The 26,254-nt window shown below is 39.3% G+C and overlaps 1 protein-coding gene across 3 annotated transcripts in view; it reads right to left on the bottom strand.

The window, feature by feature from the left end:
- Nucleotides 1-21,301, bottom strand: part of GATB (glutamyl-tRNA amidotransferase subunit B) — a 45,260-nt gene extending 23,959 nt beyond the window's left edge. For 2 of the 3 annotated variants that reach the window (XM_054825277.1, XM_054825279.1), the window contains exons 1-5: nucleotides 21,141-21,294; nucleotides 18,922-19,072; nucleotides 5,610-5,723; nucleotides 2,304-2,502; nucleotides 1,194-1,316 (exon numbers count right to left, since the gene is read on the bottom strand). In XM_054825277.1, the coding sequence (XP_054681252.1) occupies nucleotides 1,194-1,316; nucleotides 2,304-2,502; nucleotides 5,610-5,723; nucleotides 18,922-19,072; nucleotides 21,141-21,283 (730 nt within the window). In that variant the 5' untranslated portion in view covers nucleotides 21,284-21,294. Of the gene's footprint in view, nucleotides 1-1,193; nucleotides 1,317-2,303; nucleotides 2,503-5,609; nucleotides 5,724-18,921; nucleotides 19,073-21,140 lie in introns of all 3 variants that reach the window. The other variant, XM_054825278.1, reaches the window with a different exon arrangement.
- Between the last annotated feature and the right edge of the window lie 4,953 nt (nucleotides 21,302-26,254).

The raw sequence follows: 26,254 nt of genomic DNA, 5'->3' as shown, positions 1-26,254 counted from the left end.
CAACTGTCACAGGCAAAAATATAGCTTACGTTGTGAACATTAACAGGTAGCTTATAATTGGGTGTATGTGTGGAGGGGATGAATGCCCAAAACTGTACTCAAGCAGAAGCCTGCTATTTGCTAGCTGTAACCATGGGCTGGTTGTAAATTTTGATAACATTACGACTGAGCAAAAATGGCATGACTTGAATCCTCCAATTGATACAGAGACATGAGACAGAATCAGCAGTTAGGAGGCTGATCACATGCTGTGTTTCTGCACATCACATCTGCACATCATTTTTGGGAAAATTGGGGCCTTAGGGTTCCAAAAAGAGGAGCTGGTGCCAAAAGCAGGGGTTGCCAAAAGAGGAAGTGGTCTCAGAAAGACAGTAGTGATCTTGGCTAGAGAGATCCTGGAGGCAGGGGAGGAGCCTGAAGATCAGAGAGATGCATGGAGACGAATGTCAGGGGATGCCTAGGGACCTTGGCCTCTAACACCCAAGAACAGTATCTGCAAGCCTGTTGCACAGCATGAACCAACACAATCTTCTGGCCCACCTGATCTCCCCAGTGGGAGGAGAAATTGACACCTCGTGAACATAATGCTGGAGGGGAGGGAGAGACAGAGTAAGCATGTGAAATGATCAAGTAGGGTAAAAGCCGCAGTCTAGTTGGTTCTTAAATTAACCCCAGCACCCATGTCTGCTATGTGGTGTCATTTACTCCATCTCACCCATGACACCAGCACAAGTTTACTGCCTGCACCCACTTTATGACTAGCTGAGACCTGACATACAACTCACAAGATAGTCTATGCTTCCACTACTTTGTCCCATAACTTCCATTACCTACATCCCGTACTTACTACAGATCTTCTGTGCTGCAGCACTGTGGCTAGCAAGATGAGGACAGATGGAGAACCACCACAAGAACCCTGGGGATATTCCTTCCTGTCTAGGCTTATCCTGTAAAGTTATTGTATGAGGCAATATAAAATCTAGCACTGCAAATCTCTGCTGAGGAAGGCAGGCCCATAAGGACACCTGAAACACAGCAGACATTAGGAGAAGCTCTGAGGATTGTAAAAACAACAGCTAGAAAAGGCTATACGTTATAAGCAACCACAGAGCAAAATAACCAGAAGCTGCACAACTCCTGCAAATGCAGAGAATTACTGGTGACACGGGAACATGCCCTTCCCCCTTCTGTACCTGCCATGACTGCCTGGCTGCTCCCAAGTGTTTGAAGAATGAGCTGAAGCTCTCTGACTGCTGCAGCTGCTTCTTCCCCACAGCACATATCAGGCTCCATGACAACCTCCATGAGGCCGACTCCTGTCAGGGAAAGAGACAGGAGATTTTCAACAATAGCTTTTGATCTTGGCGTATTAGAGTGCAACTGGCTAAACACATGAAAGCACTTGGGCTTTTTCTGAGGGAAAAAAAAAATAAACCTCCATGTATTATTAACTGTCACTATGGGCCTAGCTGCAGATTGCTATAAAAACTTTTCATCCTATTTTTTTAAAGGAACAGACAAACTGCAGACAATCCTCCACCTTTTGATGACATACAGCTCAGAAGGACACGTTCCTCTTCTGCCCTTCTCTAGGAGAACTCCCATTTAAAGACAATCCGATTCCAGACTCAAATTTATTTGTCTTAAACTAATTTTGGAACAGACAGAACTGTAAACAGATGAGTCTAGTTTTTAGCTTCAGGATCCAGATTTCAAAAATATGAGCAGTCACAGTCCTTCACTTCAATGGACACCGGAGCACTGCATCCCAGTTAGGTTAGGCCATCCAGGTTGCTGCCCGTGTTGTGTGCTAATTTGGTTCATTCAGTTTACAACTTCGAAGTTTAAAGAGAAAATCTACATTTTTTCAAAGCTAATAATTAAAAGAAAAGTCTGACTCATGCACTGACAAATTCCAACAGCTGCTCCTTCTATACACAAACTTGATTCACTAGGTCTGCGATTTTATTTTTTAATAACGCATACAGTGACAAGAACTTAAATAGCTAAGTGGCTGTATGTGACTGACATATACAGTTTTGAGCAAACTGGAGCCAACAGACTTCTAACTTGCTATTGCCAATTGTCATCAACCAACAGCAATGGGAAAGGTCCACTGGCCATTAAAAAATACAAGTATTCCTCTGCTTCAAGTGTAATGGTCATTGTGATGAATTTTTATTTTCAAGGAGACACACATCGGGCTGTTTTTATTTTTCACCTGTTCCCTGTCACCCATTTACCTTTAAAGACTCATCTTACACAGAAAGGAGGAGAAAAATAGGAAAATAATCCAAGCCTACCAGCCCTATTCAAGTCAACGAGAGTCTGGCTCCTTGTGTCATCATGGAGACTCTTTCCACTGTCTTGCTCCAACTGAATTTGTTTAATCCTCACAGTTTTGGTCACCATCTGGCTCATTTTGTTGTCTATGCAGAGACTGTATGACAGACTTCCATTCACCGCAATAGGAACTCTTTGCTGAGTGATTTGATAGCCAGCCTGTCAACAAAATTAGCTTTATACTCAAATAAAACATTCACTTTTCAGAAAGCAGCAGCATAGCCAAGTGCAAATATTATGGACATCTTCCATAGTGACCTATATAAGAAGATAAAATACATGTAAATTCAGAAGTTATTTTGTTTAGCTGGAAAGGAAGCAAGCTAGAAGATGGGTCCGGAATTTGACATGACTGTGAGAAGCTGGAGATTTGGAAAAAATAAGAGCACTCCTCAATACAGGCAAGTATAAGATACTATACTAATGCAGAAAGAATCAATAATCAACTGCACAACCACTTGCCAAGATGACATACATTCCACTGATACTGCTTTGGGACAGGAAATGGACTAGAAGAGGTTCTTCCACACCTGTGGTTCCGTACTCACGTTAAATCTTGTCTGAAACCAGTTATCGTACCTCCATCCCCAAGCTGGGACTATCACTCATCCACCCATCAGGCTGAATACCCCTCTGCCTGTTTAGAACTTTACTCATTAAAGGGGAGGAGAAGAAGAGGGAAGGGATAGGTGGAAATTAAGAAAGTGAGGAAACTCAATTTCATCAATGTAGCAATTTAAAAGACAGACATTGCAACCCCACATAAGGTACACAGCTGATAAATGCCACCTCATGCCTGGGACTCCACTCAAAGGGGAAAACTGCTAGCCAGAAAAGGGGCTGCCAGTGACAAGGTATTGGAATAACTGCAACGATGTAAAAATACAGAAGTGAATCAATTACTTTGTTGAGGTAGGGTCCCCATCTCTTTCTCCTTCCTAGTCTGCTCATGCCCCCAGTGGTGGGGGGAAGAAAAAAAAAAGCCTGCCACATTTTATTGAACTGGGAGGAGTATTTGCATATTTTGCAGGGAGGACAAGCTGACTCTAAAATGTAGAGATGGTGACAGTGCATTGGAATGGAGAACAATGGTTTGGCCCTGTGAATGGCTCAATTTATATATGCAATGAACTGCATGACCTTCTAGCCATAATCACTATAAGAAAAACGAAGTAACTGACTCTATGTAGCCTATGCTAATCACACAGCTCTTCCCATCTCCTAAAACTTCTCATTAAAATGATTTTTTTAAAGCCTGAACTAGTGAGTGACAATAAATAACAAGAATCCCATTTCCCATCCAAAGCCCCATTTTCAGGAGTAACAATAATCCCATTGTAAAATGACCCTAAGAGCTGGATTTATTTTATCTGTTCTATACAGCTCATTAGCCTAAACTCTGCATCTTATTACAGGGTTCCTGACTAGACTGTTTCACTATGAAATGCACGTCGGGCAGTTTATTGTCAGTGCTTAAACTGCAGAAGTCAGCCAGTAGAAAGTCAGAATTACATGTTTCAAGCTAATAAAATGTGCCAGCATCTCCTTGACCAAATTGCCATGCTTTTCTGACCACAGGATCCTGTAACTCATGTCTGCAAACAACAGTAGTCCACTGGGTGCTTGTACGCACCTTCTTTCACCTCACTCTTCTCCTTTAAACACATGGACGTGGCTTCTTTCCTATGACAACATTCTTCCATATAGCTTCTATGCAATAGACTGATAGCAGTAGATATCACAAGAACATGAGATTGTTTTCAGTTTAACAGCAGAAGCACCAAAGGTGGCTTGCAAACAAGTCTGTGATGTTTTTGGTGTTTCTTTATGATGCGTAAAGGAATTTTGAAAGTCATGTTTATTTCCTGCTATTTCACTTTTTTCTTCTTCAGGTCTGGAAATGGGCTTTAAGATAGTTTTACAAGTAAAAAAAAAAAAAAAAGTATTGGCAATTCAAATTGGTAAGTTTGTGTTTCACATTCCCAGTAGCTCACTACAGAGCCCCCAAAAGGGCCTCTTAATGGCTCACAAATATTGGCAAAGTTATCCCCAGAAACCAAACCAGTAACTACATCAACTTCACAGAAGAGCTACAAGTTCCCAACCTAGAAGAAAACAGAACAGAAATCTCTTCTGAGATCCAGGTCTCCAGTGGACAACTATAACGTAGCTCTCTTTCTAAGGTGGAAAGCAATTGTCTTTGCATATGTTTTGTGTATCTTCAAAATATTTCCATTGCCTGAACAGTAGAGTGGGAGAGAAGGTAGTTTGGTTAGTAATACAGCATCTCTAGCCATTAATTTGGGACCTGACAAGTCTCCCACTCTACTTCTCTGGATGTCTGGGACACCTCACCTACAGAGAGGATAAGCTAACATGCCTGATCTTTCTCAGATAAAATAGAAACGGACTTTTTTCTTTTCATGGAGTCATCAGATCTTCACCCCCAAAATGAGAGGAAGTAAAACTAGTGCCCTCCCTTTGACAGGTTAGTATTAAGCTGAACATTCAGTATAAATAAGCTGACAGAAAAAAAAAGTTTAAAATTATAAAGGTTTAATTTCATTAAAATAGAAAAAAGGTTCAAGCTGCTGCATCCTGTTGCAACAACAGAAGTCAGGTTCTTAAATTATTTCAATATTTCTACACTCATATCAAGTGCGGCAAAATGCATTTGACTTCCAATGACTACTTCTACCAAATATGAAAGCTACCAACAAACCATTCTGCAAAGATTCAGTTTCTCAGTTTGTTTTGGGGGTTTTTTGGTTGGGTTTTTTTTGTTAAATTTATTGGAACTACTGACAGAGAAAGTTTTAAAGGGAAATTAAATATTTTTAGGTCCCTAACCAAACACAAAAAAAGACACTATTATGTTTATACCACTGGAACCTGTGTTTGTTATACATTCACTTTAAATGAAGGACTATTATCAGACTGCTTTTACCCTAACAGATAATTAGTACTAAACACCAGGAATGGAGAACTTAAGGGGCAAAGCAGCTCCAGCTCCCAATTCAATTACATTAAGCTACTGGAATCGTGCACCTAAGCAAGGAATCAGCAATCAGAGCAATCATATTCAATCAGTGAGCACCAGGGTACAGCCATCTATTCATCAGGGCACAGCGCAGCATCCTGTTGGGGTGAACAGAACACTGACTGAAACAGAAAAAGCATCTCTTCACTCATCCCCTATTGCCATGCATACTCCATACTTGTCCTTTCCTACAGCTATAAAGGGACCAGCTATACTGCATACTTACAGGCAGATCTGCATAGAAGTAGTGTTTTCTGTCAAACAAGGACTTCTTGTTTATGCTGCAGTTGAGTGCCAGGCCTGTCATCACTGCTGCTTCTACACACCTCCTGTTGAGAACCTAAGGAAACATGACACATGGTTTTGCTCAGATACCCGGTATGTAACAATGTGTTTCCCACACATTGCCTTATATGGTGCATATATTCAATTTTGCTTGCCTTCTGTCACCATCAGATCTCTTTCCTTGTGTGGGTAGTACTTACTCATCATTAAAGTCATGGTAGCTACAAATCTGCAAAGCTTTAAGATGAAAAAACAAGCTATTCAGTCGTTTTGTCATGCCACATAAGGAGGTGTGCACTGTTCTGGCTTGCTACTTTTGCAAACATTCCAGTACTTTTGAATCTTTGAGGGTGCAAGAGACAAATCATAGTAAATGATAATTGACTTGTGACCAGCTGTCAACTCATACTGGGAACTGGAAACACAGGGGATTTGCATTAGGGACTGCAGTGCCATTTCAGTAAAACACTTCAGAACACCTGTAACCACAGAACCACAGTGAATTCACGAGTATCTACATGTAGATTTCAATGCTTTGCTTAACCAGGATGAAATTAAGCACACTTACGTGCTTTGCTAAAACAAAACCAGAGAGATGCCAATTGATCCCACAGCTACAAGTATACATGCATTTCCAATACCCAAGTAACCCATGGGATTAAGGTTCTTGCAGAATGCCACGTGATCTGAAGACCCAGCAAGGCCTTAATGAAGAAATAAAGGAGATGCAGTTTCACACCACAGACCCATCACTCTCAGCGCTACACCCTTCTATCTCCTCAGCAGGGTCATGATCCAGAGAAAGAAAATTCCACTCCAAAAAGTACTAACAAGCGATGTTTCAAATTTATGTTTTTTTTTCAAATGTGCTCTCATTAATTTGACAGGTGGTTTAACTAACATCAAATGGATAAAACTGAAAAGAAAAAAAAAAAAAAAGAAAAGACCGAATTTATCTTAGTGCAACTCTGACATACTCATGCTTACAGTATTTTGCAACAGGAACAAACTTTATCCATCTTATTCTGCACTGTACAGCTGCCAAGAAGTCAATTTCCAGCAGGACCATTAAAGGGGCACATTATGTAAAAGAATCTACATGACTTCATCTGCATTGACCAGAACATAAAAGGCTTAAATAATGTTTTCTTCAATGTTTCTGGCAGTATTTACTTTTTATATTCTCCAGCCTGATTTCTGAAAACAGATTAAGCAGCTGTACATTTCCCATCATCCCCTGTCTTCAGCTGGAAAAGGAATCTCTTTCCTTTACTCGTCTAATATTTCAAAAATCAAAATAATAAGAGAAAATATGAGAAACTCTTCATGTAACAGAAACTTAAAAATTGCTTATACAGACAAGAAATTAAATATTTAAGACATTTAACGAGGGAACTTTCAGATCTTTAGTGTAGCTATATATGGCTAACTAGAACACATCATCTGTTCGGGCATATTTTATTTATTAAAAAATTTAAAAGATATATAAAGCAAATTTTAAACGAGAAAAAAGGAAGAACAATTTCCCTTTGAAATATTGATCCGCAGCAAAATGAATGCAATTAGTCCTGACTGTAATCTAAAGTAAAATTGGTAACTACAAAATATTATTTTAGTGTCATAGCTGCAGTTCATTATATAGCAGATGCTCCTGTTTTCAACAATTAAATGCTTCCAGATAGTAGAGATACCTTTTTTTTTTACTGTTTAAGTAGCTTGTAACAATGCTAGTCAAATTGTTCAATGTTTAAAATATCATAATATTTCTAAATACACAGGCAAAATTTCCTCCTCCTAAAGCCTTATGGTATGATCCTGTTCAGCTTTACAAATTAGGGAGGACCATGCCAGTCAGCCCTTTTAACAACTGGTCACCAGAAACTGTTAAGGCTTCATAAACAGTGGGTAGACTCAAAACACCACTGCATCAAGGTAGTGAACTTATGTCTTGCTACATTTCCTGATGGCGCAGGGGTTGTGACTGATTGTAATCAGAGAAAGAGACAAAACCCAGCTCCCAAGTCACATTCTTCAAGCACAGGTGGAGTTTAGCTAATGACTACACTACAACTACTGCCTTTGACCACTTACTCTTCAATTTTTTGCTTCAAACAATGCAGACTATATCGTACTCATCGCCCTAAGAGATAACACTGTTCTGAGGTGAAGGAAATAATTCCCACATACGTACTGCTTACACTAGAGAGAAGCTTTTGCTTCTGATGAACCATTTAGGTGGCTCCGGGGAAAAGCTGGCATAAAAATGTGAAGTATTCATTATTTTCCATGTAGTATTACTAAGCATTTACATGACTGTAATGTGTATGTGTTTCCAGTGTACTGGGTCATACAAGCCAAATCGCTGTACTTGCACCATTACTCATTCACTAGTACCAGCTCCTCTGCTGCTACTTTATTGACCTCTGTGGTGACAGAAGGCATTGCAAAGCATATCTTTCCCACTATGGCATACTGAGATGTCTACCACGCCAATCTGCTTCCTCTGCCCTGTTTGACTCTAAATAAAAATAAATCCGATCACCCTCTACCTCCTCAAAAATCAAAACTTATCTGTTTAATATTGCTCCGTTTCTGAAGTGACTACTACTACTCATTCTAGGGATCAAGGCTGTGTGCATAAAGCAGTTGTTTAAGCAAACGACTACTTTTCTTTCAAACAAGCCTAGCTTTTCAAATAATCTGAAGTGATAAACATCAATTCAGTATGTGAAACTTCCCATACTAATGACCTAGAATAAGTCCCCCAAGCTTGTTTATGCAGTAAGCTGTTATTAAGTTGACAGCTTTGACTAGCACCAAAGATTTAAATTACTGGCTTGAACTGACAAGCTGCCAGTCTGGTATGTTAGCAAAGTGCTGGCCTTGAAAGAAAGCTATGTAGTTCCTGCAATAGCTACGGACAAAACACAAGGGCCTATAAAACCTTCTTAAATATTTCTGGTCTTTAAAACGGAAGCATCTCTCCTAGGTATTTAAAGAAAATCCTAGAGAGGTATCACAAAAGGAAATGTAAATTGTTTGTATTGGAATCTCATGAAAAACCTTAACAATGGCATCACAACATCAGCACCATTTCCCTTGTAGCTACGCTATCCTGCTAGAGCACCATGGTAACTGAGCACTAAAGGAATGAAGGAACAATCCAACCAAGATCTCTCTTTTTCTGATACTCGTCTATTCTTTACATCTAGTTCACAAGTGGAAAGACTCCTTTTAAAAATTTATCATTTTTATTTGCAAAGTCAGTTTAGTCAAGACCTTGGTTTTAAGTACAGGACTATTCAATAGCTATACAAAACTATACACAATACTTTCAATGGCATAAATTCCCAGCAAAAGCACATTTTACCAGCTTTTTCTTTAACAGCAGGTTTACTCCTTATATTCATACATTAAAGAAAGCTGGCCCCCTTTTAGGTGAAGATATATGTTTCTATATTTAGTAAAGTATTTTACATTTTAAAGAGAGTAGGTATGCAGTTTCTGGTTTTGCTAATGAATATTATATAGAAAAATTGGGGGGAAAAAAGAAGAAACATCTAGATCTCTCTCCTGGAAAAAGTTTATTTTTGCTACCTTTTAAAAACAAACCAAGAACCTGATCTTTGCCAGAACAGTGGTACCCAGGAAGCCTAAGTTATGGAACAAAGTATTCCTTTTACTAAAAACAGTAAAATCAAAATAATTCCCCAGAAATTTAAAAAGTTTTTGATTCTAGGTCACATATTTTAATAAAGTAGACTTCCTATTAATTGGCTATCTTAAGGCCTTCATTGCTACTTATAATCATGAAGAAATCAGCATTAATCAGATTAACTACAGGACTGTTTATCTAAGAAATATTTAATATTAGCTTCTTTTCATTCAAAATAATAGCTGAAAGAATGAAGTAGTGCAATGTACTTAGCCAGCTCTCTGCAGACCAGGCAGTAGTCTTTAGAAACCTCAACAGATATATCTAATCATATTTCCCAGTACTCCTATTTCATATCACTCTGATTTTTATTTGCTTCCACTAATGGATATACTCAGTCTTACTATTCTTGCTGTGTTAAAAGTATGAACTTGCTCCGATATATGGTTCTTTGAAGTGCAATCGTAAGTTAAACTTCAAAATAAACTACTCTTATATTTACTTAGTCCAAATGTAATTGTGATTTTCAGTCTGACACTGCAGATGAGTACTTCAATGCGGCGTTCTTCCTTGGCATCCTCTCACACACACTGAAGGGCATAACTGCCTTGTAGCTATGCATGTACAGAATGTATATTACAATAAATGAAGAGCTAACCATTTCCCAAATGACCCATTTATTTCAATAGGTGTACAATCAGAACCCGTCCCTCTAAGCATACAGTAAAATTTTAAAAAACAGGCCAACCTAAGCCTTATCATTTGTTTGGTCTGCAAAGAGCCCCCATCATTCCAAAACCTGAGGTCTCTAGCTGCATGGGAAATTTAAAAAGGCGGCCAGCTTCAGTTTAGGGTCTTCTGCATTTCAGTCCAGCATCTACTTCACAGCATATTTCCTGTCCTAATATGAACGTACTGTTCTTATCCCTAACGAAAGGGGCAATAGGGTAGGGAGGAAGCACCAGACATATTAAATTAAGATCTTAGATTAACAGAAAGATATTCCAGTTTAAGAAAAGAGAACAAAATGGCAACTGAGAAGCTGAAGCAGCACAGGAAGATGAGGGGAGGGAGCATTAAATACACCTTAATATATTTTGTAACTTTATCTTTCTGCAGTCTGGTACCGAATGTATATGTTGCTATACAAAATATATTATTATTCCTAACCTTGTCTGGTGGCAAAGTTGGCTTCCAGTGATGCAGCACACACTCATTAAAGTTGTATCTTAAAATCAGGCGACTATGACATTTTAAGAAGTACCCAGCTCCCAAACACATTACTTTATGTATACTCAAACAGTAAGACGGCATACTCTCTTGAAGCTGACGAGCTAGTCTGAGATCTTATATTACAAGGCTTATAACTGGAGAAAGCATCTTCCAGTGTCAACAATGACCAGAAAAATTCAGCAACAGTAGGGAGAAATACTGACCCCTGGGAGTAAGAAAAATGGGAAGGTATCACCAGACACAAAGCCATTTAAATACTGACCAACTTCTGGGTTTCTCAGCTCTTTGAGACAGTGGTTGCTAAAAAAAAAAAAAAAAAAAAAAAAAATCACAGAAGAAAAACAAATCCATTCAGACCACTGCGTGGGCAAAGTGCTCAATGGTGTCAATGGAGTAAATTTATTTTCTGCGGTGGTAGTGGTAGGGAAGTGGCCAATCCCCTTGCATTGCCCCAGACCAGTGATCTTTCTGTCTCAGATCCCATCATCAGTGGCTAAAACCAAATAAACTTCTACCATGCAGACCCGATTTCAAGCAGGAGAATCCACAGGGAAGACAGGACAACACAATGCCGAAACAATGGTTTGTGATATCCATAATCAAACGCTGTGTTTCTATGGTGTCCCTGTTGACAGCACAGTCTTCCGGGTCTGCCACACAGCTTTTTTTGACTTTTCATAAGGATGTTCCCTCTCTTATGCCAGTTGAAATGTAAACCATTACTAATGCTATCTGATCCAGGACAAGTTAAATGCAAGAAGATCCAGTGAAAACACTTCACTGCTTCTGGAGGTAGGGGACTGAGCAATGGCTAAAACCTACGTTACAGAATATGATCAAATTCAAAGTCAACCTCAGCTTTGAGGTGGACCTCCTCAGACCTTTTTTCCTACACTGAGCTCCACAAAAAAAGGCTAAAAAAGGCTTTTAAACATTAATAACAACTGCCGCCTTCAATATAACCTAGATTGTTTAACTTGTTAAATAGAGAAAATTCAGAGCACTTAGAACAGAGTTTATAAACCAACTTTTGCCCTGTTTATCCTTGCAGATGGTCCTTTGCTTGTAGGCTTGGTGAGGGCCAGCTCTGTGGTTTTCTGAGTTGTAATAAATTCTAACCTTTGATACACATTGACTGTCATTTCCTATCATTTCTAAGTCTTGGCTATCTGCCCTCTGCTCCTTCTTGCACACACTAAAAACTCCCAGCCCTTCTTCCTCCATTTGCTGCCTCCTGAAACATACTTATTTGCTCCCTAGAGAGGCAGCCATCTTTTCCTCCAGGCTGACCCAGATCTCTTAAGAGAGCACAACATACAAATTGAGCGTAAACCACAAGTGGCCTATCGCACATAGAGACAAGCATGTATTAATTCAGGAAAACAACAGGCAACATAATGCAACAAGTATTGGAAAAAGCTATTAAGAAAGCAAACTAAAATTCTTTGTTTTTAACAAAGGTATTCTGCAACAGCAGAACCAACAAAGACTAATTTCCTATAAATAATTGCCCTAAGCAGTGACCTCAACACTCTCTCCTCCGACGTTCCCCTATCTTCTCCTCATTTCATCAAACATCCCAAATTGGGTAGAAACTGTCACAAATATCTGAATAGCAGTAGCCCAAATAAAGCTGAGATCAGTGGGGAGACTCAATCGCTAATTTCCTCTTCGTGTGCTTGCAAATATATTCACAAAATCCACTACAAACTTAAAAATTTTTGAGGTAAATTTGTCTGAACTTCACAGTGAAATTGCAAAACTACCATTTCTGTATATAAAACAATGGTTGCAGTGGCAAAATCTGCACATGTAACTAATAAATACCAGTTGCAGAAGCTTACATAATCCTCACAAAATCAAATACATAGTCGTAATATATTTAAGGTGGCAAGGTGGCTGATAACCTGACAGAACACAAAGAAAGAAATTAATTTTACTCCAGGAACCACTTACAGCCTAATTGCACCAAGATAAGTTTCAAACAAAATACATAATCTTGACAGTTACGCAACATTACACACGAGACAGCTAACCATGAAGAGAACAAAGACCCAGTCTACAATTATCTGTCATTACTGTTGGACAATGATTCCTAAATACCTTTCAATGAAAAAACTCTTCAAAGAAAAAATTGTTAAGAACAACAAAGCAGCAAGATGTCAGTTTGCAAAGTTAAAATGTTAAGAAATTGGTAGAACCATGATTACAGAAACTTTGCTTAACAGAGCACTGCTTTCATACACATATATACAATACACTACCTTCAATTTCCTCAAAGGGAGTCACCTGGAACCAGACTGTTTGTCTACATGCTGAGAGAAAATTAAAACAAACACTTAAGGATGCCAGAGCATATATAGTGACTGATAACAGAAGTAATAGATATTTGTCCCAAAAAATCCACTCACAGTTCAAACTCAAAATAAAGAAATTCCCAGCCCACTAAGAAAAACTACTACAAAAAGCTAATGTGCACTTCAGCAGCAATTTCAGACTGAATCCAGAAAGAGACACCAACATGTCTAGTTGTCGTGTAATGGTTGTGCTGTCCAAAAGTATCAAAGATGGCACAGTAACTGCAGTCACAGAACTGTGTGAAAGAAAGGAAACAAGATACTGCAAACTCCTGCTCCGCACTATCTTTATAAAGAAAAAAACAATAAAAAAACAACACAAAAGGAGATAAGAGAAAATACATAGATAACATCACTGATGCACTGAAAGATCTACTGAAATAGGTGATAGTAGGATGTTTTATCAACTCAATGCCATTCTAACTGGCAAGTTTACATCAGCCAGAGGGACCTGTTAAGGATGAACAGAAAAGCCAACAAGAACAACAAACAGAAAGAAAGCTCAATAGTTACGGAGGTGCTAAGGAGACAAAGCCCTACAGGAATTCTTAGCCTTGACAAAAAGATTAAAACACCCAGAATGAGTGTCAGAACTTCTCACAAATAAATGAGACATACAAAGAGCAAGAGAAAACCTTACAGGGGACTCCTTCAAAGCTCGAGAGAAGAGCAACAAATGTCACCAAATACTTCAAAGCACAAAAGCAGAGGCGTCTCCAGAAAAATGGCATTTACAGTTAAGTATGAAATAAAGTTGAGCTAAGCAACTGCAGTAACTGAGGAAGTATAACACTTCTTAGACCCCAGTGAAGGAGACTAGATCCACAGGTAACCCTGGGGCTGTGAATGAACCTATGAAAGAGAAAGAAACAGAATGAGAAACAACCTGCATCGTAACCCAGCCCTCAAAGTCGCCTGAAGCAGACCTCCCTTATCTTTCAAAGACCTCACCTGACCAGTACAACAGTGTTGAACTGATTAATAACTTGAAATTATGTAGGCAGACTTTAATCCATAATGCATTCAGAAATTTAAGGGTCTATGAACAGTAAAAGCATTCTCAGGGAGCAATGATTTGAATGCCTATTTCACTCCCCTAGGTTTTTTCTGAATTATGTGGAATTTTCTTTTTAGAGGCTTACTGGGACTGGAAGTCTAGCAAGCTGGGACTATGTGAGCAGCAAAAGACTGTTAACCACTGATGATACAATGCATGTTACAAACCCAAATACTATCAGGAAAGAAAGGACTGCAACAGAAAGATACTATCAATTTCTAAGAAAATATCTAAGTGCAATTATTACACTTTTACTGAAAGAAGTAACAAGGAGTTAAAGTCAACGTAGACATAAATAAATGATTTAAAACAAGCATGAACTCACTTTTTCCTTCAGGCACTGTCACTAATTTATTTTTACAGGAGAGTTCATGGATACAACCACCTAGGCATCACACAGTTTCAAAGAAGAGAAGAAAATTTATATAATGGAAGCAGGACCAACATGCATACAAAGATCAGAAGATTGTCCAGTTCCCCAAGAAAGGTGCATGCAATTAAAATTGTAGTTATCAAAAGTCAAGCTAAGAAGCAGGTTGTTGGGGTTTTTTTTTAAAAGCGAAGTAGTATAAGAAGGGAGTAAATTCACATGCCTGCCAGCAGGAACGTCAAAACAAAACTGAAATCACAAGTTGGTAAAGCAGCTGTTGCAATCACCAGATTTAACAGGCACAGGATATAAAAAAAATCTAGTTTCAAGCTGTAAAGTATAAATTCTGGTCTCAAATGCTGTTTCTGTTCCAGTATGTGTAGCTGACAGACAGATCCACCAAAATCTCACACAAACTTCTTGGTGCCTTTGAAAGCAAATGCTTCAGGTAAATTCTGTATATTAACATCATCTAAAATGCAGCATAAAGTCTGATAATCTATCACCCATGTCTGGAAAAACACTGGGTATCTGCCACTGCCAATGATGGATGCAGTGCCTATATAGGAAGGGGAACTAAAACACCCTTTGTGTCCCCAAACTGGGTACTACCCCTCTCACGTCCCTGGGCGGCCATCTCAACAGCACCACGCTGCAGGGAAGGCAACAGCATGATACACACGCTCTCTGCTACTGCGCAGTGTTGCAGTGACATTCCTCAGCTTTGGAGAAGCCAGAGTTTGGAGTTTAAGTTGCTGGCAGTGCAACACCAGAAGGAGCAAGGGCTAAAAGCTGCTCTAGCCCCGATTTCTTCCATGAAAATGTGTATCTGCTTGCGGGACTGTCATTATACAGGTGAGAGAAGATATAGTAGGACCAAAATGCTTCCTTCTACACTATTTACAGGAGGAAAACTAAAGGAGTTTAAAACAAGAGGATATGAAAATCTCAGTACAGGACAGCAGCAATGAGTGAGTTGTCAAGCCCTCAAGGATGTCCAGTGGAACAGGAAAAAGTTATATATTCAGATAAAATCACACATCTCATGTGATATTCTACAGAAGCGTTCAACACAAACCTTACTCTGTTTCTTCTGAGGTCAAAAGGTATCTACCTTTTCTTCAGCAGAAACAGAGCCTGATCATTACTAAGTGTTTCCAAAAACTCTGTCTTAAAAAAAGATAAAACAGATGCTATTCACACTGTAAAGAGAATGAAATTCAAATGCATGAGGAGGTGTCAAAAATTTCAAAATACTTAAGACTGTAGGGCTAACATTCATTCAAATCTTATTAATTTAAACCTCAGTTATGTAAATCCTAGATTATTTCTTCATACACTTGCCTACAAAAGAATAGGATCAGGCTTTCACTTTAGTTATGCAGGAGACAAACGTAAAATGTGCATCTTTTGGTGTGATTAGCAACAAAGACTAAGCACAGACAAAAAGGTTTCAGCCTTTAGCTACTAGATCTACCATCTTATTTCTGTGGCTGAGCTATAATTAACCTTTAGTCAGCCACCTCAATCATGAGAATAATCATGGATTCTCTTCCTGTGAGCCCAGTCTTATCTTTATAAACCTTAATAAAGATTCTCAGAATTTTCAAAGAGGATAAATCAGACTAGGAGTGCAACCACCTTTATGGATCCTCAGAAGAATTTTAGATCAATCTGCAGGAATGATGCACTATATGCCACCACATGTAGCATACTACTTTATTTATAACAGGTCCCCTGAAGATACTAAGCTAAGATCATTGCCAAGTCCATTCACCATGTAAAAAAAAAGGAAAAAAAAAAAAAAAGGCCTTTGCACATTTCATTACACGAAATGTAATGTATGTACTCATGTGTAGTCCCAAAGAAAGGAGAGCCTTACAGCGATTTAAGATGCTATCTGTTCTAGTGGTGAGGGGCTCCATCACCACAGGGCACTAAAAGCATGCAGAATAGCATGGGATGCACTGTTGAGTCTCACTACTTTTTTAATCAAAGCTTTGTCATATCATTTTTTCTGTCTCATGCCAAAGAGGAGTGTACCTGCATAGCTGTTCTTGTCTGCAGGTGTCTCTCAGAGGCACAGTGGGAGAGCAGTATAGTGAAAGTGGCCATGACACTAACACTGTGATGGTCCTCCTATGGCCTACTTGCAGCAGAAGCATAAAATAAGCTGTATTACAGTAGAGGAAGAAAATATCAAGAGGAAAGATGGAGGAGGGCTAAATACATCCTTCTAGTTTCCCCTCTCCTGTGCAGAACACAGAAAAGGCTCATGGCCACACTCACTGGTGACCCAAAAATGTATAGCAACCAGAAAAGCTCCCTTTAGCACCATTATTTCTGGTCCTGCTGTGAGGCAGCAAATGGTTGTCTATCACAACCACCTCATGGTCCCACCGTAAATTTAAATCCCTGTGACACTGAAAATCTTCCCTATAGTTCTCAGTTTATAACAGCAGTTATTCTCTGCTACAGACAGCACAACTACTGTATTAAAACTTTGCTCCCATTTTTTTCATTTCTCAACACAACAGGGTCAAAAGGAAAGGTCAAATATTTACCTTCTAAAGAGACTTATTAGGCAACAATGTTACCATTTGTTAATTTTTTTTTTTTTTACAAATACTTGGAAATTTTCAAAAACTACTTTCAGTCTTTCAAAATCCTCCAAAATCCGATTCTACTTCAGATACTATTGCCATGTACAAATACGTACAGTTATTTCAAGAAAATAAGCCCAACTGTTTGATTCCAGAACAAACATCGGTCTCTAAGTACAACGGGAAAATAAAGCTATGACTACTAACTGGATTTTGTATCACATTATAACATGCAACAACATGTATTTTATAACATTCACTTGCAACTCTATTTTCACCAGTACTACAGTGAGAAAAATCTTTCTTGTCTTTGTATAGATAAAAGCAGCTGGTAGAAGCTAACAGAGCATCACTACTTTTAAATCAACCTAACCACCCTGCTTTTTGCTTCTCAGGTGTAGTTATATTCTCTGCCAAAGCCCACATGTACTGGGGTTTTCTCACAAAGGTCATACCAAGCCTCATTTATAAAGCACTTTAACAGAGGAAAAAGCCACAAAAACCCCCCAAAACCCCAACAGATAAAAAAGAAACTCTTCGTAAGTACTCATTTTTGTTCATTCAAGAATGGTTTTTCCTACTTGACTGAAGATAAGCATCAGACAATTTATGAGGATTTCTGTTCATTAACAGAAGTTAAGTAAAAGGTCTAAAACCAAAATCTTGAACCCTTTTAAATTTTGTTACTATTAACTCCCTAACCTAGCCCTGCCCCTAAATGAAAGGAACTCATTTTCCATGTTTAAGTCTAACTAGATTCTTCTAAACCCAAATGACTGCATAAGATTCCCATTCTCTCTGGAAAGTTTTCAAAATTTCCATATAGTTACATCTGAAACTCAGCCCTGAATTGTCACTGAGACCAGAGTCCAAATTTTATCAGCATCTAAACTTCACTTCCTTAGGTTTCAATACCTTTGCAAATAAAGAACGAATATATCAACTAATTTCTCTTTTTAAGGATCACATGGCATACATCAAGACCCTAGAAACCCAGCCGTAAGTTAATTCTCAATTTCAGAATATTATTTAAGGCTGTATTATGGTGATAAAAAGCTTCCAATAGATTAAAAAAATGTATCTGCAACTGGAATTCAAACCTCCACTCTAATAAATATACTCAGTGAAACACTTTTGCATTAAATAATTTGACCCCACTATAGTCTCCTCATGCTTGTTGCACGAGGCAATGCTAAGTCTATTCAATATTTATTTTCACTGTATAGTAAGAGCTTATGTTATACATTTTTAACTATTATTTTTATATTAAACTTGTTAGATTCCCAGAGAATTCTACAGTGGTACTGTCATAGCCATCACAAAGTTACAATTAAGCTGTGACTTAAAAAATTTATTATGTTGTCACTAATAAATCTCATTGCTAAGTGCTAGCTAGCTATTCTGACATTAGTCCACAGTGTCTCACACAGATTACTTGTTTGGGTTTTTTTAAGTAATTGTTTTGCTCTGGAAATAGGAACAGTTGACACTTTCCTAAATCAGAAACTTACTACTTGGGAAGCAAAGTACCTCCATACTGAGACATTCCAAATGGCAAATGACAACTACATAAACAAACATATGGCAAAGTAACATCAAATGGTCACTCGGAAATCTAAGATGTTCTTCTCTCAGGATTTTAAGTCTCTCTCATATTTAAGGAATTTCCTGTGTGGCATACTAACCAAATACACCCACTCTGACCTCAGAGAAATACTGCAATTTATTCAATATGTTGAAGAGACACTCCTTATTTTTTTGCTTTGCAGAGGATATCAAGTATCTGTAGTGATAACTAGAGAGTGAGTAAACCGCTAAGAAATAATACTAGGCATCTCATGTTATCAAACAACCAGAAAACAGAAAAATATGTAAAAGGAGTTCTATAGTCAAATCTTGGGAAGAACAAAATATCAGAAACATACTCAAAGTTGTCTGACATTAATCCTGATACAAATTAAGTTGAAGCATAACTTACTGGTAAAGTTCCTGGTAAAGAAGCATCAAAGAAAGATACCAAAGAGTTAGGAGGTGCTGCAAACTGGACTTGGGAACCAGAGAAAAGTTTTGAGTTGGAACTGATCTGTGCGTGAATTTCGAGGCCCACAACTGGTTCCCATGGAGCAAGACTGAAAAGGAAAGAGGAGAAGGGAAATACAATTTAAGTACAGATAACATTAAACCCCATGACCATCTAAAAATACAAGAATTAAGAACTTTTCATTTATTAACAAAAATGAATTTGTAATTGTAAAAAAAAAATTGTAAATTATGTTGTAAATACACCTACACTGTAATGGCAAAAGTTGTGCTGCAATACTGTAGAACTAATTGACAATATATACGGAAGGTACTGTATGGCAAAGTGTCTTCATTACATACAGAAAAGAATGCCATAAAAAGAAATGTAATGGTCTGAAACTTTTAACTTTTCCTTACATGAGAAATCTTAGAGAAATTAATGAGGCAAACTTGCATGCTGGATGAACCCTAATTTGGTACCTCATGAAAATCACAAAATCATCATAAATATCAATTACTTCTCAGGTAGTTAGATAAATCTCCAACAGACAGGTGGCATAATAAATTATGTATTCTTTGTCAGCTAGTCACTTGCATACTGGGAAAGGTGGCTCTCCAGAGCAGTGTTAGTAGCATATTAGCATAAACATTAGTAATCTGGTAATAGAGAAATCATCATTTCAACTAGAGAGCTACTGCTCTCTGAACATATTCCACAGAATAAAGCTTCTCCATATCATCTAAAAAGTAATTGCAATTCTCACATCCATAACCTTTATATGGACAAGAGAAAAAGGTCACCTTTACAGTATGAATTGCTGACAGTTTCTGTAAGTAATTATCTGGCCTTGTACAAATGAAGTGGCACAAATAATATTTCAGTGATGAAATCACATTTCTATTGCAGACTACTTCAGCAGTGTAAGTACCCTGATATCTATAAGGAGATAAGCGAGATATGGAAAAACATCAAACAAATATATCAAGTACAGTGTTCCTTCCAAAGGTGAACATAATACATTGCCAAGATTTTAGTTCTCTGTCTGCCCTCCAACAGCTGAGGACATCCCTACAAACACCAAACTAGTGATGCAGATGCCACTTACATCACTGCTTTAGGAAGTAAAATATTATCATAAAGGATTAAGGTTTGGATGTTTAAAGGAGCTAACACATTTTCTTTTACTGAAACATAATATTTTCTTTGGTATTTTCAGCTATTCATAAAAATACCTCACGGTTTAGGAAAAAGAATTGTTTGGGGTTTTTTGGGGGGTTGTTGTGGTTTTAATTTTGGAGGCCAATTTATTTCACTGTTCCTGAATTCTTTAGAAATGCATCCTCATCACATCATGGCATTAAAAATTATATCAGCCTTCACTTAATCAGTGAAGGCTTATACTAGGATAAAAAGATACGTGCATCAGTCAGTCCTCGAGTCCTACTAACAACACTGATAAGAAACCTGGAGTCTCCTCCCATGTTTGTTCAAGGTTTGTGTTTATTTGTGTCTCTAAAGAATCAGCAGCACACTTCTGCCGGTGTCTGCATAACTTCACTTAGGTGATCAGCTGTGCAGAGAGGAACCTGAATCTCACCAGAGAACATGAAATCGTATACAGGCTGTAACTTTCAGTTGCAGCAGCAATAAAATGCTCCGTTTCAGGCACACTGTCAAAGTTTTACAATTCTCCACTGGAAGAGAAAGTTTCCTTTGAACCAGAAGAACCCTTCAAAAAATACTTCTGAAAATTGGTGCAGCCCTTGCTGTTTATACTCCGAACACGTGAATGCTAACACTTTCTAAGGTGCTTGCATTGTGTCTGGTTCTTATCGCAGCCAAATGCGTCAAAGGGACACAGCGTCACTGCTAAAACAAATACTGTTTGGGGGGTTTGGGAGGGATGTGAGATAAATACGTGCTAAGAAGGTGCTGCCAGCCATCAGCAAGCTGTAGATGCCTTACACCGCTCAGGAGATGGCACGTAAAGCGAGCCCTGCTGCTACCTCCATACCGCCGCCGCCCAGCTACCGCAGCCGTCGCTCTCGCGCCCAAGCCGTGCGGCCCGAACCCGGGCCCAGCCCTCATCCTGCGGCTACGCCCTGAGGGCGGGATACCCCAGTGGAGAACCACCTCCACCAGCCCCTCTCCCCCGCGCCGTCCCAACATCGTACCCGCTCTTCCCCGCCGGCACCGCCCCGCCTCTCGCGTTACAGGCGACGGCCCGCTGGCCTCGGGGGGCGGGGGAGGGACCCCCAGCGCCGCGCTGCCATGCTCGGCGCCAAACCCCGCCGCACCCCCTCGCTGCCACCGCCATTTTGCCTTACTGGCGGCTGAGAAGCTCTCGCAGCGCCCCCTGGGAAATGTAGTCCGGCGCGCAGGACGGCTGCGCGGAAGGACGGCTTGGAGGGACGGACTACAACTCCCGCCAGGCCCCTCTCCTGGGCTCCGCCCTCCCGCACGGCCCGGCACTTGGGGGGGCGGGGCGTGCCCCCACCCGCCACCTGAGGGCGGCCGCGGCGGGCGGGTGTGAGTTGTGGCGCGGCAGGCTCTGGTGAGGTGAAGGGTCCGTGAGAGGTTCCGATGCTCCGCAGGGTAGAGGTGGGGAGTCGGCTGCAGGCACACAGCTCCCCGCCTTCACTAGGGGCTGGGTGAAGACTGGCTTCGCTCAGCTTGTGGTGAACATGGGGGTTTTGTCTCAGCTTTGCTGAGGAAAGGTCTCCCCTGCCTTCATGGCTCGGTGTAATGGCGCCCTGTTACCTGGCAGGTACAAGTCCTTCTCACACGCAGCTTTCCTGCTTACCTCCTGCTGGAGAGGTGTTTCCCCAGGCACCCAAAAATGTGGTAGCGTTAATGTGGGATGCAGCTGCACTACAATCTGAGGGGGTCTTGAGAGGCCTTGATACTTGGGTCTACGGGTCCTCTGCTTATCCTGAGAAAAATAATGCTTGTCCTAGAAATGCTGGAGCGAGAGACAGTGGTTGCATTTGTGCCTGCCTTTTAGCTGTTTAAAATGTCTTAGGCTTGGGTCCTCTGAGGGGTTGCGTATAGTTTTCCTTTGGGTTCACACTGAAACAAAACCAGCTGTTATTTTATAGATGGCATTTTGCAAATCTTGGGCATCAAATGATGCGGTACAATGCAGTTGAAATCTTGGATCTTAACTCCGTGTATGTGGAGCAGCAAGCTCCAGTCTCTGGCAGGGCCTGGGGGTGTTACTGCTATACAAGTACATGGTAATAAAGAACACTGTCCGGGGCATATGCAAACATCTTAAATGCTGTTTACGCAGCTACATTGCACAGACAATAGAATGAACAGCCTTCTGTCCTAAGCCACAGGCCTGTGGAGCTTAAATGTACGTTAGCTGTTGCTTATGTCATCTTTGCTCTATGTCATCTTTGCTAATAGAAGCTAATCAGTCACAAACGTACGAGTAAGACTGATTTCTTCCAGCAGAGGACAGTGGTGCACATAAGCCCTTGACAGTATCTTGCAACCTTTATACCCTCTTGTCTTCCCAAGCTCAAATATGAGATGCTGAGTGGTTCGGAATAATGTGGAAGACAATTTATCCAACTAAGAAAATGTTTTATAATGGTTGTTTCATAGCACTAATTTTCTAATATATTTTAAATTAGTTAAATTAACAAGAGGTTCTTTATAAGAAGAACCAGTTGAGAGATACCTCCAGCAGATGCTGATCTACAGTTACTTGTGCAATATAGCTTAGTTTAATTAGTTTGTCACATTCCTTTTCTTGGGAAATATGCCTTCCTTATACATCCAAGTGTGACCAAGACAAAATTCCTTTCCAGTAAAGAACTGGCCACAGGCCATCTTGGACATGTGGAGAATGAAAGAACGTCGGAGTGACCCCTTTCCTTCTCTCCTGTTGTGAACCTCTTCACATAAGAGATAACCTAATGTAAAGCCTAATAGCAGTCTTTAAGCCAATGGGATAGGTAAGAGTTTTTGATAATTTTGATATGAGGAAAACGTCATTGTCTTTTGGACTTAGCAGGGGCCTATGCAATGTATTGTGACAAAGAATGCATTTCAGGCTGAAGCTTTAGTATGATTGTTACTTCTGCAACACATTTATTTCTTTAACAATTGTCCTCCATGGATTTAATTATTATTTGATACTTTGTAGGGATTGACAGATCGTTTCAACCCAGCTATAAGGATAGGTTCTGAATATAGCTCTAAAATGTTTTTACTGGTGTAAAAATGGTAAGTTTTGGATTATTTTACTTTCTTTTAAGCCTGTTATCCTGATGTAATGGAAGATTTCGTAAATAATCACTAAGAAGTTAAAACCTCATGAATATTAAAATCATGTTACTTAAAGCCTTACTCTGCCTTGATTGCACAGACTTCTGCCCTTTGTGCATATTATTTAAAAGGGAGTAGACAACACAGAGGGGTTGAAATCCACTTTCTGCATCCCAAACAATTCCCCTAGAACTTTTAGCTGTATGGGTGTTGTCTTATGTTGAGAGGAGGATTGGAAAGGGCTGTTGTTTGTGATTTAATGCTATTTTAATTTCTTTCCCAGAAAAAATCCTATTAGAAAGACCTTTTTCTTTGCAGCCCTGTGCCAGTGACCAAGTAGGTAATAAATGAAAGCTCACACATCCATATACAGGAAGCTGATCAATCACAGACAAGCAGGGAATAATTGCCTTTCCCAGCAGCTTTGAGGTAGGAAAGGCTACATACTTGTTCCTTACATACCCTGGGTAGTAGCCTCTGCTTTTCAGTGTGTTTATAGATCATGCTGTGGCTTGGAATAGGAAAGTATCTCCAGTACTGCATAAAGATTTCTACAATGATAGTTGTATGTAGACTTTTGTCTTAGAGAGGGTAGACCCAGGGGACAGTTTGCTCTGAGTCTGAGTTTCTTATTACTGTAGGAATTTAACCAATGCTTGAAAGGAAATTGGAATTTTGTAGAGGACCAAAACCCAACAGCATATCATTTAAGCCATAAACATGCAGTCGGTCCCATTTATTTGAAAGAAGATCCCTCAGAATTTCAGTTTATAGGGTCAGAGCTCTAAATTCTGCTTTCTTGCAAGCCATGTTTAGCACACATACTTAGTCCTTTGGTGGACTCTGAGATCTCCTTTTGGTATATCAGGGAATGTGGTATTCAGACTGGGGTGTTTGTTAGATACCTCACAGGCTGTCTGCAGTGTCTTATTTCAGCATGTGAAATAAGGAACAGGCAGGAACCTCTGTTAGATTTTGAAGTGGAGGATGTGGCTTTTGGAAGAGTAGATCCATAGTCTATCGGATAATCAGATATTGCCCTACAGGGAAGAGTAATGAAGAGGATTGTTAAGTTTGGAAGCAAACTATGGTAAGGGATGTTTTCAAACTTTTAGGCCTCTAAGATCACCTGTGTACCTTGAACAAATAGAGCTGCCTTGTATGACCTGCTGACCATGTGTGCGTGCATGCATGCATGCATGCAGTGATAGGTTGGGTAATATGAAGGGCCTCATGGTTTGAGGGGTCTCATATCAAAGTGTGTTAATGTACAAAATAGCATCAATTTCTATTGACAGACAGTGCCATTTTATTTCATTTCATAAAAGTGTTATTACAAGTTGAAAATAAGGGCCACACACAGCTAGAAAAAACTATCACAATAAATATGTATGCACAAGCAATTTCTATAAACAGCAATGAAAATACAAAAGTAACATGCAGATATTGATATTACTGTAGAAGGTGAATTTACTGTTCCTCAGAGGAACAGTGTTGTTGGAAAGAACCTGTTTCTTTGATTCAACCATGAGAGACCCCTATACTATGGCTTTTCTGTACTTGTTTTCACACAGCATGTCTTGCCCAGGAGTGCTGCAATGAGCAAGTGACTGCACCTGTGATTTGAATCAGGTGTCAGCAATCTTGAAAACTACCACTTTGGTACATGGTGCGCTCCTTGTGTCTCAGGGCACTGAGTTAGTTGGAAGCAAAGTGGTTACTGTAGCTGGAGAGCCTTACAGGCCATTCCCTAATGGCAAAGGCAGTGTTTGTTTGAGGGAGTTCAGCACCCCTAACTTTGTTTTATGGTGAGTACTACTGCTAATCCTATTGTTTAATAAATTAAACTCTTCTTTTTCCAGTGTGAAGTTCAGCTATTATAGGTGTAAGAGGTTTTCCTAGTATATCACTGCCATATTGGTGTTCTATCTTGACTAAGTTATTAGAAAATTCACGTTCTGAGCCTGTGCTACCTTTGGTATGATTTCCAGCTGTGTAGGGATTAATTTCTTTTAGTTTGATATCAGTTTGATTTACTTCCAGAGTGATTGCTCCTTTTGGTTTGGATCTGTTATAATATACAGTGTTTTCTAAATGTTTGGGTTGTAATTCAGGAATCACGTCAGATTTATATTTAGATACAGTTCAGCCTATAAGGAATATGTTTGGGGGTGGTGGTTTTCTTTCATAGTATGTTTTTCAAGCAATGGGAGCTACATTTGGAAATAGCTGAGACTAGGCTAAAATGTCTGGATTAAATAAGTCCATAAACTTATTGTATGAGTCTCATGCATGTACTGTCTGTGATGCAGCATGCAGAAGAAAGGGATGGATAATATTTCAGCTGATCTAAAAATCTACTAGTGTATTCTCTCTAATTGTATTCGCCTCTGCAAGAAAACCTTTAAAATGTCTTTCCAGCCTTTGGTTTTCACTTTACTCCATATAGTAAAGACTGAGGAAGGATAGAGGAAGAAATACGTAGAAGTGAGAGTAATTTGTTCCTGTGTTTTATTATTTTTTGTACTGTGTTTTTGTGTATTTTGTTTCTTCTGTTTACAATTTTCAACTGAAATTTCAAAGAGCTGTGTTATATCCGAGGCCTGTTACTTCCTAAATTAAGAGCCACAATTCTTGTTGCAGGCTGTCTATGACTTTTATATAAAAAAGTCAGGGATATAAGATTCCAATAGCATATGGTTTCACGTGACCAGTACTCGAACAAGAATTTTCTCCCTTGACCCTAGGATAAGGGAAGGAACTAAATGCTATTGTATGAAGTACAAGACTAAATCCTAAACTTTTGTTTCTGAAGGTAGCCTGACATAGTCTTGATGCTTGTTCAAGTATTTAATTTTACTTCAAGCACAGTTTGGAAGGTATAGTTTGTCTATAGATTGTCCATTCTGGTATCCTTTTAAATTATTTATGGCTTCAGTTTCATATATTCATTTATAAGATTCCAGCTAACAGCCCCACCCCAGGAAAAAATAGACACAAAGATGTATGC

Source organism: Grus americana, chromosome 4 (genome assembly GCF_028858705.1).
Source record: "Grus americana isolate bGruAme1 chromosome 4, bGruAme1.mat, whole genome shotgun sequence".
Lineage (NCBI taxonomy): Eukaryota > Metazoa > Chordata > Aves > Gruiformes > Gruidae > Grus > Grus americana.
Note: the sequence above shows the minus strand (reverse complement) of the source record. Positions and strands in the feature narration are given on the sequence as shown.